Below are 15,406 nucleotides of genomic sequence, written 5' to 3' on the forward strand. Positions count from 1 at the left end.
ATAGCATTAATGCGAAAAATTAATGCGATTTTCTCTTTAATTTTTTAATGTGAAAAATATTTATGCTTTAGGTAAATTTAAAGTTATTTTTGCAGGCCAAGCCCACTTCTTTACCAATAAATAGAAAAACCCCAAATATTAAGTGACTCAAAGACGCAAATTACATATTTGGACGCTCACAAGCGACAATTAATGTGAATCACATTAAAATTTTAATGTGCAAGTGTGATAACGCCGTTAGAGTGAGCAAAATTTATATTTATTGCTGCCCAGTTCGCCTTTCTACTTGATGTACTGGATTTAAAGTACAATTTGTTATGAACGATCATAGATTTTGGCTTTTGAGATTTTGGCTTTCGAGATATTGGCGTTCGAGATATTGGCTTTAAGGATTTTGGCTTTTCGGGATAATGGTTTAGGGATTTTGGCTTTTCGCGATTTTGGTTTTCGGGATTTTGATTTAGGAATTTTGACGTTGGGTATTTTGGCTCTCAAGAATTCCGGGATTTTGGTTTTCGGGATATGGGTTTAGGGATTTTGGCTTTCTGGGATTTTGGCTTTTCGGGATTTGGCTTTTCGGGATATTGGCTTTAGGGATTTGGCTTTTCGCGATTTGGCTTTTCGCGATTTGGCTTTTCGCGATTTTGGTTTTCGAGATTTTGGTTTAGGAATTTTGACGTTCGGTATTTTGGCTCTCAGGAATTCCGGAATTTTGGTTTTCGGGATATGGGGGGTTTAGGGATTTTGGCTTTTCGGGATTTGGCTTTTCGGGATTTGGCTTTTCGGGATTTGGCTTTGTCGCGATTTTGGTTTTCGAGATTTTGGTTTAGGAATTTTGACGTTCGGTATTTTGGCTCTCAGGAATTCCGGGATTTTGGTTTTCGGGATATGGGTTTAGGGATTTTGGCTTTCCGGGATTTTAGCTTTTCGGGATTTGGCTTTGTCGCGATTTTGGTTTTCGAGATTTTGGTTTAGGAATTTTGACGTTCGGTATTTTGGCTCTCAGGAATTCCGGGATTTTGGTTTTCGGGATATGGGTTTAGGGATTTTGGCTTTCCGGGATTTTAGCTTTAGGGATATGGCTTTTCGGGACTTTAGTTTTCCGGATTTTTGTTTAGCAATTTTGGCTTTCTGGAGTTCCGGGATTTTGGTTTCCGGGATATTGGTTTTAGGATTTTGGCTTTTCGGGATCTTGGTTCATAGGATATTGGTTTAGGGAATTTGGCTTTTCGGGATTTTGGTTTTTGGGATATTGGTTTAGAGATTCCAGTGTTTGGGATTTTGGCTTTCGGGAATTCCAGAATTTTGGTTTTCGGGACACTGGTTTAGGATTTGGCTTTTCGCGATTTTGGTTTTCGAGATTTTGGTTTAGGAATTTTGACGTTCGGTATTTTGGCTCTCAGGAAGTCCGGGATTTTGGTTTTCGGGATATGGGTCTAGTGATTTTGGCTTTTCGGGATTTTGGCTTTTCATAATATGGCTTTTCGGGACTTTGGTTTTCTGGATTTTGGTTTAGCAATTTTGGCGTTCGGTATTTTGGCTTTCTGGAGTACCGGGATTTTGGCTTTTCGGAATGTAAGTTTTCGGGATATTGGCTTTAGGGATTTTGGCTTTTCGGAATTTTGGCTTTTCGGCATCTTGGTTCATAGGATATTGGTTTAGGGAATTTGACTTTTCGGGATTTTGCTTTAGGAATTTTGACGTTCGGAATTTTGGCTCTCAGGAATTCCGGGATTTTGGTTTTCGGGATATGGGTTTAGGGATTTTGGCTTTCCGGGATTTTGGCTTTTCGGGATATTGGCTTTAGGGATTTTGGCTTTTCGGGATTTTGGCTTTTCGGGATATGGCTTTTCAGGATTTTGGTTTTCTGGATTTTGGTTTAGCAATTTTGGCGTTCGGTATTTTGACTTTCTGGAGTTCCGGGATTTTGGTTTTCAGGACATTGGTTTAAGAATTTTGGCTTTTTGGAATGTAAGTTTTCGGGATATTGACTTTAGGGATTTTGGTTTTTCGGGAATTTGGCTTTTCGGGATCTTGGTTTTTGGGATATTAGTTTAGGGATTTCAGTGTTTGGGATTTTGGCTTTCGGGAATTTCGGGTTTTTGGTTTTCGGGACATTGGTTTAGGGATATTGGTTTAGAGATTATGGTGTTTGGTATTTTGATGTTCGGGATTTTGGCTTTAAGAATTTTAGCATTCGGGTTTTTGGCCAATTCGAGATTTCGACCCATTTGGAATTTTGACTTTTGGATTGTTGTTGTTCGGGATATTAACCTTAGGGATTTTGACGTTCGGGATTTTGGCCGGCATCGGTCCTAGAAAGTTGAAGTATTTTGTGGACCTTTTATTTGCGCTCTAGGTGTTATCAAATTCAGCGAAATAGATGACTAAATGTATCACTATTGAGTTTCGTAGACTTTAATTTGAACCCGCAAATACAAGCAGGTTCAACGCAATGTTAATGATAAAATTGTAAATATGGATTTTAGAGAAAATTCATTTTAAATTGAACAGCTGTATGTCCGTTTGTCTGTTTGTTACCACGCTTGGAGGCTTAAGTTAGGGGCTAATGTTTAGATATAGCGACTTAGGACACCTAATACCTTCGGACTACTTCCTGGCAAGTGGCCTTCAAAGTTAAAGCCAGTTTCTCACATTCACATACGGATTCGTATGGAAATTTTTCTGCACTCGTGACCGTTACACGACATATGTTACAATTGAGCTGTGCCTTGTACACAGGACTTTGTGCCTTGTAAAGAGGGATAAATATTCCATATGACAATCTAAAAAGTTTTTCGTAACTCAGAGTGTAAGCTGAGTTTGGAAGCAATTTATGAGTTGGCTTCAAACAGCTCCATATAAAAAAAAAACCTTTTGTCAGGTGGTAGCCTTCGGATGACCCGCCAATAAGTCGACCTTAACTCTTCCTTTCTCCTCCAAAATTATGTTTCAGTGATTAGTCTGAGCGGATATTGCGTCCGAACACGAAAATACAGTTGAACCATTCCTAATAACGATTTTTCAAGATCAAAGGTTAAAAAAGCTCTAGAGAGCGTATTTATCAATCAAAAGGCAGCACATTTGGACTCATAAAAAAGGGTTTGGAATTTCTTGCAAGTATGAACCGATTCCAATCGGTTAAGAACCGTTTGTCAATTATATTTTTTCATAAGCTTTGACGATATTTTATTGCTGCACTAAAGGGGAATCAAGTTTTCTAATTTGATCGAAAGATCTAAGGTCGGTCTATGAGATATTTAATTTTAAGCGCGCTTTATGCCATACACTGAGAGAAATCCGAACAAGTTAAAATAACATTCCGGAAATGTTTATTTTACCCTGCACTATTGATCTGAAATCGGAGTAAATATTATGCTTTTTAGGAGTATTAGGGATTAAAATTATCCTTTTTCATGTTAATTTTACCCTTAAAAAGGTGTAAGATTAACATTAAAAAATATTGATATATTTTTACACCTAAAAAGTGTTAAAGTTATGAGGAGAATAAGTTAATCACACCCCCGTTTTTTTCTCAGTGTAGAGGCTGAGTTACTAATTTAACTTTATTACACATTGCCGAAAACTGCTTCAATATTTCTCTTAATTTGAGAGTAAGCAATTAGGCTTGCTCGACCGGACGGACGATAGCTCAGCAAATTTGTTTTAGCTACAATTCTACACTGAGAAAAAAAACGGAGGTGCGATTAACTTTTATTCCTCGTAATTTTAACACTTTTTAGGTGTAAAAATATATCAACATTTTTTAGTGTTAATTTTACACCTTTTTAATGGTAAAATTAACATGAAAAAGGGTAACTTTGACCCCTAATACACCTAAAAAGCATGATAATTACACCGATTTCGGATCAATAGTGCAGGGTAAAATAAACATTTCCGTAATGTTATTTTAACCTTTTCGGATTCCTCTCAGTGTATGATTATTAAATTGTAAGAAATATTTTTGTAAAGTTTGAGCATAATCAGAGTGCATAAAGGACATGAAAGCATCTAAAAAAAAAGTTTAAAAAATCTATACTTACTCTTCTGGAGACTCTCACTCTGCTTTCCATATGGCTTGCACATTGACGGACGAATAAATGTCTTCATTCTAGCCATGTTTCGCATCAGCTCAGCAAATGCCCTAACAATCTTTTCCTGACCCATGGCAAGGCCATCACGTCCCTCCTGATTGGCCCAGGCACCATTGTGTAGTGCCAGAAGATCCTTGTTGGACGTCAGTGTCTCCAGGCATTCGAGATTCGTGCGCAAAAAGTCTTTGTGCTGCTGATTGTGCTCCATGGCTGATTGCTGACTTTGCTGCTGCTGCGTTGGTGCCTGATGTTGCTGCTGCTGTTGTTGAACTGGTGGTGGCGGTGGTGGCAGATGATTCTGTCCCCCAGTAGACATATTCAATACCTGCTGCCCCATCATACCACCACCACCACCTCCACCACTATTGCCCACATTTGCACCCACAGCATTACTCTGCATCATACCTAAGAATTTATTATCAGCACTCGTATTACTTCGTCTCTTGGATGAGCCTAAAGACAATTTTTGATTTTTTTTTTCGTTTTTTTTTTTTAATTTTGTTTTGTTCATTTTACAGATGGAGACGAGGAGTTCAGGAAACATAAACAGAACATAGAAAGAAAAAAGAAAGAGAAAAACAATTGCATAAAAATAAAAGAAACACAAATTATACGATAAATTAGACAAATTTATATTTAGGGGAAAGGCTCATAATTTTGGACAGTTTCTAAATTTGGACATTTTGAGGGTAAAATTGGACACTTAAAAATAAATTGATTAAAATTATGGATTTTTAGTCCAATATTTGACGAATAATGAATTATATCTAAATATTTGTTCTTTTTGGAAGATTTTAACACTAAATACGATAAATTTTGAATATGATTTGAGTTGAAATTGCTTTGTTGAAAATTCAGTGTGAGCAATTGCTTACGAGAAAAATGACAGAACTTCGTGTTTACTTCAGTCTTGTTTAGCTGTGGTGAAGTACTTTTTTTTGCTCCCTTTTTTGAGTGATATTATTAAATACACATTGAATATTGTGTTAATTCACGTTAACTCTTTCGTCTCTTTTGGAACTCTGCTGAGTACCCAAAGCAGCATATGAATGTTCTGTGAAAAACAATGTTTTTTTTTAATTATTCAGAACTGATAAAAATCAGATTCTTGTGGATAATTACAAACTATAAGGATGTCCAAATGTAAGATATTTTTTTGTGGAACCTCAATTAATTCCTGAGCTTAGATATTTTTGATTAAAAAATTGTGAAATTGGCTTGCAGCATATGCTGCGGTCCGGAAAGAGTTAATGGTGATTTGTACATTTGACCTGAGGTGAGATTTGCCTTGTGAATTACGTTTTTCGTGTGAAAAATGGGCAATTTTCTAAGAGATTCCCCAATGAAGTGACACTTTTTATTTAGGACAGGTATTTTTCTCTCGAAATTTCATGAAGTATTAACTTTTGTGATGACTAGATTGTATAAATGCCTGGAGAAACAAAGGAGCATCATCTCTACGAAAGAGATGTAGCGAGGAAAGCCTTAAAAGGCTCCCGGAGAGGCCAGGGAATGAGCGAATCCCCACGTACTTGGAGTACCGAAGTCAATTCACTTTAATGAATAATATGGAAAGTTTCCGGGCTTCTTGTGACATTCTACGTTTCCCTTACATAAACAGGAAGAGGGCTTGGTAAGATAGATTTTTGAAATGGAGAACACTGGGCATCCTTTTGAGACGAATTAGCTGTCCAAATATACAACCAAGTTGTCCAAAATTCGAGTCAAATTCACCTCTACATACCAATTCATTTTTAAACGTATTAAGACTAATTTTAGTAAAAACAAAGATAATAAACCCTTGCTAAGTTTCTAAACAACCCTTCTGAAAAGAGAGTAACAAAAGAAATCAATTAGTATAGAAAATATCGCAGACTGTCCAAAATTATGAGCCCTTACCCTAAGTAAAGTTTTGTATATATAGAGCGAATTTACTCAATTTCTATTTACAATAGTTTTAATCAATTATATAAAACAGAGTGCGATTTTACCCTAAAAGCCTTTTTCAGAGAAAGAGAAATATTTCAAACAACATTTGTCAAGTTTAAGTAGAAAATTTTTAATTGTAAAAACTAAAAAATGAGAAAAATAATTTTGACCCCTAAGGATGATATTGGTAGAATTTGTAGAATTTTGGCTGTTTTAATGTTTGATAAAATAAAAATAAAAATTTAATTTTTATTTTAATTGCGCTGGCTATATATATTTTTTGGTTTGGCTAGAAACCAAACGATATGAGATATCGACTTAGGCGCTATGACGACCCCTCCAGAAAGCGAATCAAAATACGATAATACCCCATGTCTGGTACTATTTGCCCCAGCATTTTTGAGAATGGTCACAAAATTATCTTTTAGAAATTGGCTCGATATACGTATTTCCTTACAAAATAGAGGAAAATTACTTTCACAAAGTTGTAGAGTGGTAAATTTCCTATTAAACTGCGCTAATTAGAAATTTTTGAAGCGCTCGAGTAGCTTGTAAAAAATTAAAATATCCGTTTTGTGACTTTTTGCCCCAGTCTCCCCTATTGATATTTCTTTTTACTTCCTTTTCGGGAAGGTTGTGTGGAAACTTGAAAACTAGTTTATCATCGTTGTTTTTTTTAAATCACTTGCTAAAATATTGAAAAATTAATAATAATATGGACATTGCTTTGGGTAGTATTCCGGCCACTTTGAGTGAAATACCGGCCACTTTTTTTCTGACCACCTTTTGTGACGCAACGGATAGAAAATTTCAAGACGTCAAACGGAACGAGTTTAATATTTAGTTTAATACATTTATATGACCCACAAGCCCTGAGATCTTCCGCGTAATTTGTCCTGAAGACCTTAAGAGTAGCATCTCAAATTTACGATTTTTTCATCTCAAATTTACAAATTTATTTAATTTATTTTAATTTAAATAAAACTGCGCTAATTAGAAATTTTTGAAGCGATCAAGTACCGTCGTTGCGGGTGACTTTGCACTCGGGGGGTGACTTTGCACTCTGCTGTCCGTAAGGCTTTCATAAATTCTAGCACTTATTGATGGTCTTCGCCGATCCGGTCTATCATGTAAAAGTATATAGGGATATGTTATGTACCAAGTAAGGTACAATAATCCCCAAAAGGATTCTTGTAGTTTCAGTAACAGTCAATCAAATGCTAATATAGATATTTTTGTCAAAAAATGCCTCCGTGAAAAAGTTATCTGAAGGTGCAATTCCAAAATCGATTTCAGAGTGGTAAATTGCCCAAATTCAATCTAAATTTATCTGGCTAGAATAATCCACTTCGATTTTGTTGATTATTTTTATTAAAATATCGTTTTTTCCCTATTATCTTCCTAAGAACGCATGATTTATGTTATAAAATTGCATATAATGGTTTTTCTAAAGCTTTATTATAGAAGTATTTGGCTAAAAATTATCCAATTTTGTGGGAACTTAAGATAAAATGACCGAGATCTACAAGATGGTATGGTAGCCATCTTGATTTGACGTTTCTGTCCGCCATTTTGAATAACTGTCAAAACAAAAATCTCATCCGATTGAGCTGAAATTTTAGTATGTTGTAGCTGATGTCAAGGCCTTTCCAGAACATATATAAAATCCGACCTAGGTCAAGTGATTGTCTGGATATAAGGGCTCCAAGTTCAAAATTTTGACATTTTCATGAATACAGAACTACAGGGAGCTTCTTTCATCAAAACCATCACAAAAAAAAGACAGCGCTATCGTCAGGCGATGAGATCTAACAAGCAAACAAAAACAAAAGTAATGTTTTTGTTTATAACAGCGCAATATTTGAGAATCTTAAAAACTGTTTTCGCAAAGATGAAAAATAAAAAAAATAAATAAATGCACTTTTCGTTTATGTTTTTAATTATGTTAGAGTAAATAAATATATAAAATAAAAGTCTCAACCATTTTTAATGATTATTGAGGCATTTCGTTTAAGTTTCAAATATTGAAGATTAAAAAATAAAGACCGCCAAAATATGAGTATTACAAAATTTTAAACTTTGAGCCTCTGTATATAGGTAAATACTTGACGTAGACTGGAACATAGATACGTTTTGAAAAGGTCTTGACATCAGCTACAACATACTAAAATTTCAACCCAATCGGACCAGTTTTAGGGTTTGACAGTTATTCAAAATTGTGGAGAGAAACATCAAATCAAGATGGGGACCACGTCATCTTGTAGATCTCGTGCATCTTACCCTTAGAACTAAAGATCTTCGGTGTCGTTTATTATCAGAATTTGTTGATTTTTTTAATATTTATTAAAAAGTGCAAAGTCACCCGTACCTTATCCCAAGTGCAAGCCTTTTTTCTTGATTTTTTTTAACATAGTAAAATTTTATAAAATTAATGTTAGTGGCACAAAATCCATTCATCAACAACTGAATACAAATAATTTTACCCATTCACCCTCCTCCTTTCACTTTAACTATACACTTTTAGAGGGTAAAGTTGAAAAACAGCGAAAAAACGTGCAGTCACCCGCAACGACAGTAGCTTGTAAAAAAATAAAATATCCGTTTTGTGACTTTTTGCCCCAGTCTCCCCTACTCATGAGTTCGAGCATTCTGCGAAGTGTGTATCATCTAAAATCATTTTTTTTTTAGTATATTTTCGATAAGCTACAAAGCAGATTGTTAGCCTAAAATGTAGTGTTGTGACCAAGCATGTGGCAAGTTAATTTTTTTTGGAGCTATTTGAAGCCAATTTCTAAATTGATCTCGGACTCAGTTCACAATGCACCGAGGAAAAAATTTATTTAAACAAAAATTTAGTATATTTTATCCCTTCATACGGAAAGGTATCTTATAATACGGGAAAACTTCTCATTTTTTTTTGTTATTTAGTGTAACAGTCGCGAGTGCAAAACAATTCCCATATAAATTTAAATCAAAGTATGAGAAAGTGACTTCAAATTTCAGACAACTTGCCAGGGGCGTGGTTGTGTGACATTTTCTCTGAATCTTAAGAAACCATAAGAGTTTTGTTGAAATAAATATTATTTTGTAATAAATAAATGGTTTTGCGTGTATAAAGCCAATGCGTCTGAATCAAAAGAATAATGGTGAGCTTTATATAGCTTTGATTTGCATAGATAAAATTTTTATGACCCCCCCCCCCCCCCGCAATTTAATTGTCAATCTCAGAGTGTAATTCTGATTTATGAGAAAATCTAGCAGGAATAGCAAAAGGAGGAGAGAGAGAGAGTCCTTTGAGGTGTAAAAGGGGGAAAGGGGAATACTTACTGGGAACATTGATTGAGCTACTTCCACTTGCTGGAACATTTGGTGGCGGTGGACAAATATTAGCTGCCACTTGCTGCTGTACGGAATCGTAGTGTTTCTTGTCCAGCTGCTGCAGTACACGTTGCTTCTCCAGAGCCGTCATATTGCCAAATTTCTCCAGGGACTGATGAGCTATGGCACGATTTTGTTGCTGAATGATAGCTGCTGTAATTTGCTGCTGATGCTGCGATTGACTCTGTTTGGCATGCTTGGCTGCTGCAGCTGCAGCCTGTGCCACAACACTCTGTGCACCCCCACTAGATCCCGCCTTATCCATGCCAGGGAGATCTGTTGTACCTGAAGCACCACCAGTGCTGGCCATTTGGGACATATGAGTGAGAAAATCTGGATTCATTCCCGGTGCTGGGAATTGTTGGTCAAGAAAGGGTGAACCCAGGTGATTTTTGTAGAAACGACAGGCTGGATTGGGACATGATTGAACAACTTCCACAATAAATTCCTTCTCCATGCCAAAATTCTCCCGGCCAATTGTGTATGAGTCCATGACAGCACGCACAGTAGCCTCGAGACTTAGATGGAGACCATGGGGCCCCGACATATGTTTCAGCATCACGGCATTTGCAAAATGCTCAAAAGGAAGCACAATTTTCCCAGATTCCCGCAGCACCAAACGCCCTTGGGAATCCAGGGCTAAGCGATTTGCCAAGACCCTGGGATAAGAGCGCAATAAGGAGAGGTTCATTTGAGACTTTTGGGGGAAAGGGCGGGGGTAGTAGATATGCTAGAAAGGAATATACTCACTGTAGATAGGCAGCATTGGGCAAGAGAGCACTGTCTTTGAGTTCCGAGAAGCACTGGAGGAGCTCAACACTTGGATTCCAACCTTTATTCTGTAGATACAGCTGCAGCAGCATATAGAGCTTTTCTGTGACATACCCAGCACCAGCACCAACTGGTTGTTCCTGTCCCTGAGCTCCACTGTGATTAGAATTCATGCCAGACGGATTACCCACCATATTCCCGGAAGTACCGCCACCCGGCTTGCTATTCGACAGGGCCGCCTTCATCGTCTCAGCCAAATCCATCTTGTAGATATCCAAAAATGATCTCTTCGTTGAATCCTTACATGCAAAATAAATACATTTTAGTGGCTCAAATTGTGGCTTTTCCGGGCCAAATATTGAGCTACGGGGAAAAAAAATAAAAATTGATTTACCAGAATGGCGTTTGGGAAAAAAAGGCCTACCCAGACACCTTGATTTATTTCACAGATCTTTTTCTACCCTAAGTCACATATTAAAACACTTTTTCATATCACCAATTGATTTACAACTAACACAGAATTCGTTTTGTGCTGCAATTCACTGGAGAAAAGTGGATTTTAACCCAATTTCGAGCACTTTTCTGAAGCCTACACCGATCCCTCCTCGAAAACTTGAGTTTACTTTTTAGACTTTTTAACTCGGTCGAGCTTTTTACATGTCACAACTTGTGCAATTGATACCCGCTATAAAAACAACACCGTGTGCACTAATTAATAAATGCGAAATAACAAATTACTAGGGGAAAGTGGTCTGCCTTTGAACGAAAAATGATGTTCAAAATTTGAGATTTTTTTCAGAGTAAACTACAACATTAGTTTTACTTTTCACTACACCAAAATATTCTCTTGTTCATTAAGCTTCTATGCTTACCCCATTCAGGACTCGCAAGTCCTCAGTTTTTCCTGGTGAGGAACTTAAAAATATTATGTCGATATATTCAAAGGCAGCCTGCATGGTCTGCCTTTGAATGTGGTTGAGGCAGCCTTTGAATCTTCATTTTTCACTAAGAAAGAATATTAGGGCTGTAACATTAAACGGCCCATAATTGATTAGCATGAACCCTAATGCACTCAATAAAATTACCACTGTAGTCAAAAGTCATTACACAACAACATTTTTTACATTTTTCTGAAGCACTGTTTTTCACTTGAAATTTTGTAATAAAACGCCATTAAAGTTGACAATTGTCAGTTTGAAACATCTCGGCCGGAGCAAGATAGCATTTTATAAGTATTTGTATGATATTCGTCAGACCAAAGTAGGAGTTCTATTCTGCTCCCGGACAGGAAGCTGTCAGATGTTTCAATGCATGGAAAGAGAGGATTCAAAGGCACACAACATTAAGATTCAAAGGCTGCCGCAGAGCAATATTTGCAAACTTTTATCACTCACAAAATTTGTCTCATCTGAATCAAAATGTATTTGGAGAAATACCATCCAAGAATAACCTTCTATGACTCACAATAGAAGATTTGTTCGAAAAATTATTTTAATTATGAAAAAACACATGAATTGTGGAACATCAAAATTACAGTTTAGAGCTCAGATTCGTTTTTTTGCCCTAGCACCTAGAAAATAAGAGCTAGGGTCTGCATTTTTTGATGACTTGTGAGGATTATGAATAGCTATCTAATAGTTAATAGAAAAGAATTTATGCTTTAAAGAAAAGTCAAAAAATTACAATATTCAAAGGCTGCCGCATTCAAAGGCAGACCACTTTCCCCTACATATTAGTATAAAATTATCTTTATTTCATATTTTCGATTTAAAATTGCAAGATACACTGAAAAATAATTCAATTTACCTCAAATTTTACTACCGAGGAAAACACAGGAATCACAAAAGCATCTACTGTAAAAGATTTATCTTTCGAATCTCACTAAAAGTTTTTTTTTAGACCAGATGGTACAAGTCTCAGCTGAGAGAATTTTCTCTCACATGAAATTCAATAGAATCTACAGTAAATTTCAAAAAATGTGTATAATTTAAATTAAAATATCTTTAACTTTTTACTATAATACATCTGACAAAATAAACAAATGAAGAAACACTATAAAAAGAGAAAAGTGAAAAAACTACACAGCCGTTTTCAGTACTAAAATTTTAAGATCCTCCCAAGAATTAGTACGGTTTTAGACGAAATATTATCCAAAATGTCATTTTTATTTTGAGAACAGTTTTCCCTCACGTTGTTTTGGAAGACAAAATTGCAATATTTTCCCAATTTTTCTACTGAAAATCAGCCACAGAATGAAAGTTAAAGTGATTAGTCGGAATCCCGATGACTATCTCCGTGAAACAAAAAAAGATTTACACAAAAGTATGTAGAGATGTTTAGTGAGTAAAAATCAAAATTTTCAATCTAACCTCACTCTCTTTCACTTGCAGTGCCGAGGAATTACAATCCTTCTTTGCATCCTTTTGAGGCTCCCCGGGAGTATGTTCAGGCTCTGAATGCTACAAAGCTGGAGAGAGTGTTTGCCAAGCCATTTCTCGGTTGTCTCGATGGACACAGAGATGGTGTATCTTGTTTTGCCAAGCATCCACAGAGTCTGTCTTGCCTCATTAGTGGTGGCTACGATGGTCAGATTTGTGTGTGGGATCTCCCAACGAGAAACAACATGAGGAACTTCTATGGTCATGAAGGATTTGTCCATGGGATTACGTATATGCCAGATGGGAAATCTTTTATATCCGTAGGGAATGATAAGAGCATAAAATTCTGGAAGACTGCACAGCCAGACTTTGGGGAAGATGAAGAACCCTTTCACACAATTCTCAGTCGAACGGTACTCATGGGCATCAGTCACCATCGGCATGAGTCACTTTTTGCCACATGCGGAGAAGTCTGTCAACTTTGGGATGAGTCTCGCAGTGAACCACTGAAAACTCTCAAATGGGGAGTAGATTCCCTCCATGCTGTGACCTTTAACATGGTGGAAACTTCCCTTTTGGCTTCCTGTGCAAGTGACAGGAGTATCATTCTGTACGATCAGCGGGAAGCTAAACCACTGCGAAAGGTCATAATGACAATGAGGCCAAATAAACTCGCCTGGAATCCCATGGAAGCTTTCACATTCTCCGTGGCAAATGAGGATTACAATCTGTACACCTTTGACACAAGACGCCTGAAGAATCCCGTGAAGATTCACAAAGGACACGTTTCTGCTGTCACGGATGTGGACTACTCTCCAACTGGTCAGGAAATTGTATCTGGAAGTTATGATAAAACCATCAGGATTTACAGTGTCTTTAAGAATTTCTCCCGGGATGTTTATCACACCAAAAGGATGCAACATATCACCTCCATCGGTTGGTCCTTGGATAATAAATACATCTTCAGTGGTTCCGATGAGATGAACATACGACTGTGGAAGGCAAGAGCATCTGAGAAGTTGGGTGTTGTTCGTCAACGCGAAAGGATGGCTTTCAGGCAGAATGAGACTCTGAAGGAGAAATTCAGTGCTCATCCGCAAGTTAGACGAATAGCTCAGCACAGGCATGTGCCCAGGAAGGTGTTCAATGATCAGAGGAAACAAAATTTCATTCGGGAAAGGGAAGTCAAGAAGGAGCTTAACCGCAGGAAGCATTCAAAGCCTGGGAAACATGTTCATATTCCTGAGAAACAAAAGGTGATTCTTTCAGAGAAAAAATAAAATACGCCAACTTTGATTCTCTTTAGTTTTTTTTTATCCATTGCCGTTTTGAGAACAGTTGATTTAAATTTATCCAAAGTTGGCCATGACGCTGGGATAAAATAACTGAACAAGTCGCTCGTCGTTTTGTTTTTTCGAAAGCTGTGAAAGAATTTTCTCTAGTTTTTTTTGTGCAAAAGAGTATTTTCCAGGTGTTACTGTTGTGCAAATAAGTGTTTAAATTCTGTCCAGTGTAAAAACTATGGAGGAGGCAAGCTGGAAGAAGTTAATACTACATTGGGTAAGTCCGCTGAGACTAAATTTTCCAAAAAGCATCACAAGTAATAAACTTGTTTTTGTAACTGTTTATGCACTTTCTGTGAGATTAAAATGCTAAAGTAATTAATAAAAGGCTTCCTAAGAGCTTCCTGAACATAAAACATTCATCCCTTAACCCGGACGATTGCATCACTCGCCCGTGACCAAACAAAATTTTTTCCACAGCCACCTAAAATTCGGTCTAAGTCAGAAAAAATTTTATTTGTGTAATACTTTGTCCAGGTGAATATATCCAATTTGTTGGAGAAGCCCGCAACCTTTCTAGACCACACGGATTTGGATGCCTTCTACAGAGAGTATAGAAAACTCATGATGCGTGTAACTGTGGAAGAGATGAACATTCATGACTTTCTCAAAGTCCACTATCCTTCCTTCAAAATGCACTTCCTGGAGGGTAGTGAAATATGCTCAGCCGACTATGCTTATATTTACTGCCTACTTCTCCATTATGCCTGTGTTGTTTGTATGGATGAACATTTTCAGAGCATTTGCAAGAGCATGACTCGTTCCCAGCAGCAGGCCATAGTAAATTTGTTCGAGCGAATCTCTGAGAAGGATACTGTCACTCGGGCCATTCTCAAGAACATCCTGAGAGAGACAGCTCCACACTCTCCCATTGAATTCATGAATATGGGATCACCCATCAGGACTCCACTGAAAACCTCTCCCTCCACTCCGAGCGCCAAGTTGCTCGATGAACGTTCCCGAGAATTGATTTCTGTTAAAGCTCAACTTGAAACGGAACGGTATGAGAAGAGCTTCCTGGAGATGAGAATTAAGGAAGCAGAAGAGAAGTTTCTCAAGTCAAATCAACAGCAAAGGATGTACATTGGGGAGATAAAGCAACTCAAGGAGAAACTTATGTACGGTGATGAGCAGAATATTCCTCAGAATAGAGAGAAAAAAGATATGATTTCCGAGAAGAGTCATCAGAAGCAAATCCAGAAGTTGGAGGAAAAGATTTGTGCTCTCAATATCGAAGTGGATACTCTAACAAAGAACAGAGGCAATCTACAACAAAAGAATTCACTGATAGAGAAGGAATTGGGCAGCTTCAGGGAAAAGTTTCAGGAGCAATTGATTCTCAATGGAAACATCCGAGCTGATTTGGAGGTAAGTCTCTATACATATTTACACTGAGAGAAATCCTAAAAAGTTAAAATAACATTCCAGAAATGTTAATTTTACTCTGCAGTATTGATCCGTAATCGGTGTAAATATTACCCTTTTTAGGTGTATTGGGGGTTAAAATTACCCT

The 15,406-nt window shown here is 37.0% G+C and overlaps 4 protein-coding genes across 7 annotated transcripts in view; 2 read left to right on the forward strand and 2 right to left on the reverse strand.

The window, feature by feature from the left end:
• The window catches only part of LOC129805353 (uncharacterized), a 173,711-nt gene extending 161,629 nt beyond the window's left edge, over window positions 1-12,082 (reverse strand). For 2 of the 3 annotated variants that reach the window (XM_055853225.1, XM_055853224.1), the window contains exons 1-4: window positions 10,597-10,851; window positions 10,152-10,471; window positions 9,351-10,060; window positions 4,044-4,547 (exon numbers count right to left, since the gene is read on the reverse strand). In XM_055853225.1, the coding sequence (XP_055709200.1) occupies window positions 4,044-4,547; window positions 9,351-10,060; window positions 10,152-10,435 (1,498 nt within the window). In that variant the 5' untranslated portion in view covers window positions 10,436-10,471; window positions 10,597-10,851. Of the gene's footprint in view, window positions 1-4,043; window positions 4,548-9,350; window positions 10,061-10,151; window positions 10,472-10,596; window positions 10,852-11,978 lie in introns of those variants that run through there. The other variant, XM_055853223.1, reaches the window with a different exon arrangement.
• LOC129805348 (venom dipeptidyl peptidase 4) overlaps window positions 1-15,406 on the reverse strand; it is a 153,720-nt gene that overhangs the window by 99,793 nt on the left and 38,521 nt on the right. The window lies entirely within an intron of this gene.
• On the forward strand, window positions 12,315-13,846 carry LOC129805359 (DDB1- and CUL4-associated factor 13). Its single transcript, XM_055853232.1, has 2 exons — window positions 12,315-12,494; window positions 12,563-13,846. Exons 1-2 carry the CDS (start codon window positions 12,425-12,427, stop codon window positions 13,828-13,830), a joined length of 1,338 nt encoding a protein of 445 aa, XP_055709207.1. The 5' UTR covers window positions 12,315-12,424; the 3' UTR covers window positions 13,831-13,846.
• Window positions 13,907-15,406, forward strand: part of LOC129805345 (myosin-2 heavy chain) — a 38,374-nt gene continuing 36,874 nt past the window's right edge. For both annotated transcript variants that reach the window (XM_055853208.1, XM_055853207.1), the window contains exons 1-2: window positions 13,907-14,110; window positions 14,371-15,261. In XM_055853208.1, the coding sequence (XP_055709183.1) occupies window positions 14,072-14,110; window positions 14,371-15,261 (930 nt within the window). In that variant the 5' untranslated portion in view covers window positions 13,907-14,071. The remainder of the gene's footprint in view (window positions 14,111-14,370; window positions 15,262-15,406) is intronic.

Source organism: Phlebotomus papatasi, chromosome 3 (assembly GCF_024763615.1).
Source record: "Phlebotomus papatasi isolate M1 chromosome 3, Ppap_2.1, whole genome shotgun sequence".
NCBI lineage: Eukaryota > Metazoa > Arthropoda > Insecta > Diptera > Psychodidae > Phlebotomus > Phlebotomus papatasi.

What these genes read in the sequence shown, in the direction of transcription:
- LOC129805359 (XM_055853232.1), top strand. Translation starts at nt 12,425, where the DNA reads ATGAAAGTTAAAGTGATTAGTCGGAATCCCGATGACTATCTCCGTGAA. An exon ending in AAAAAAAGATTTACACAAAA is followed by an intron (nt 12,495 to 12,562) that starts GTATGTAGAGAT and finishes TTTCACTTGCAG; the next exon opens with TGCCGAGGAATTACAATCCT.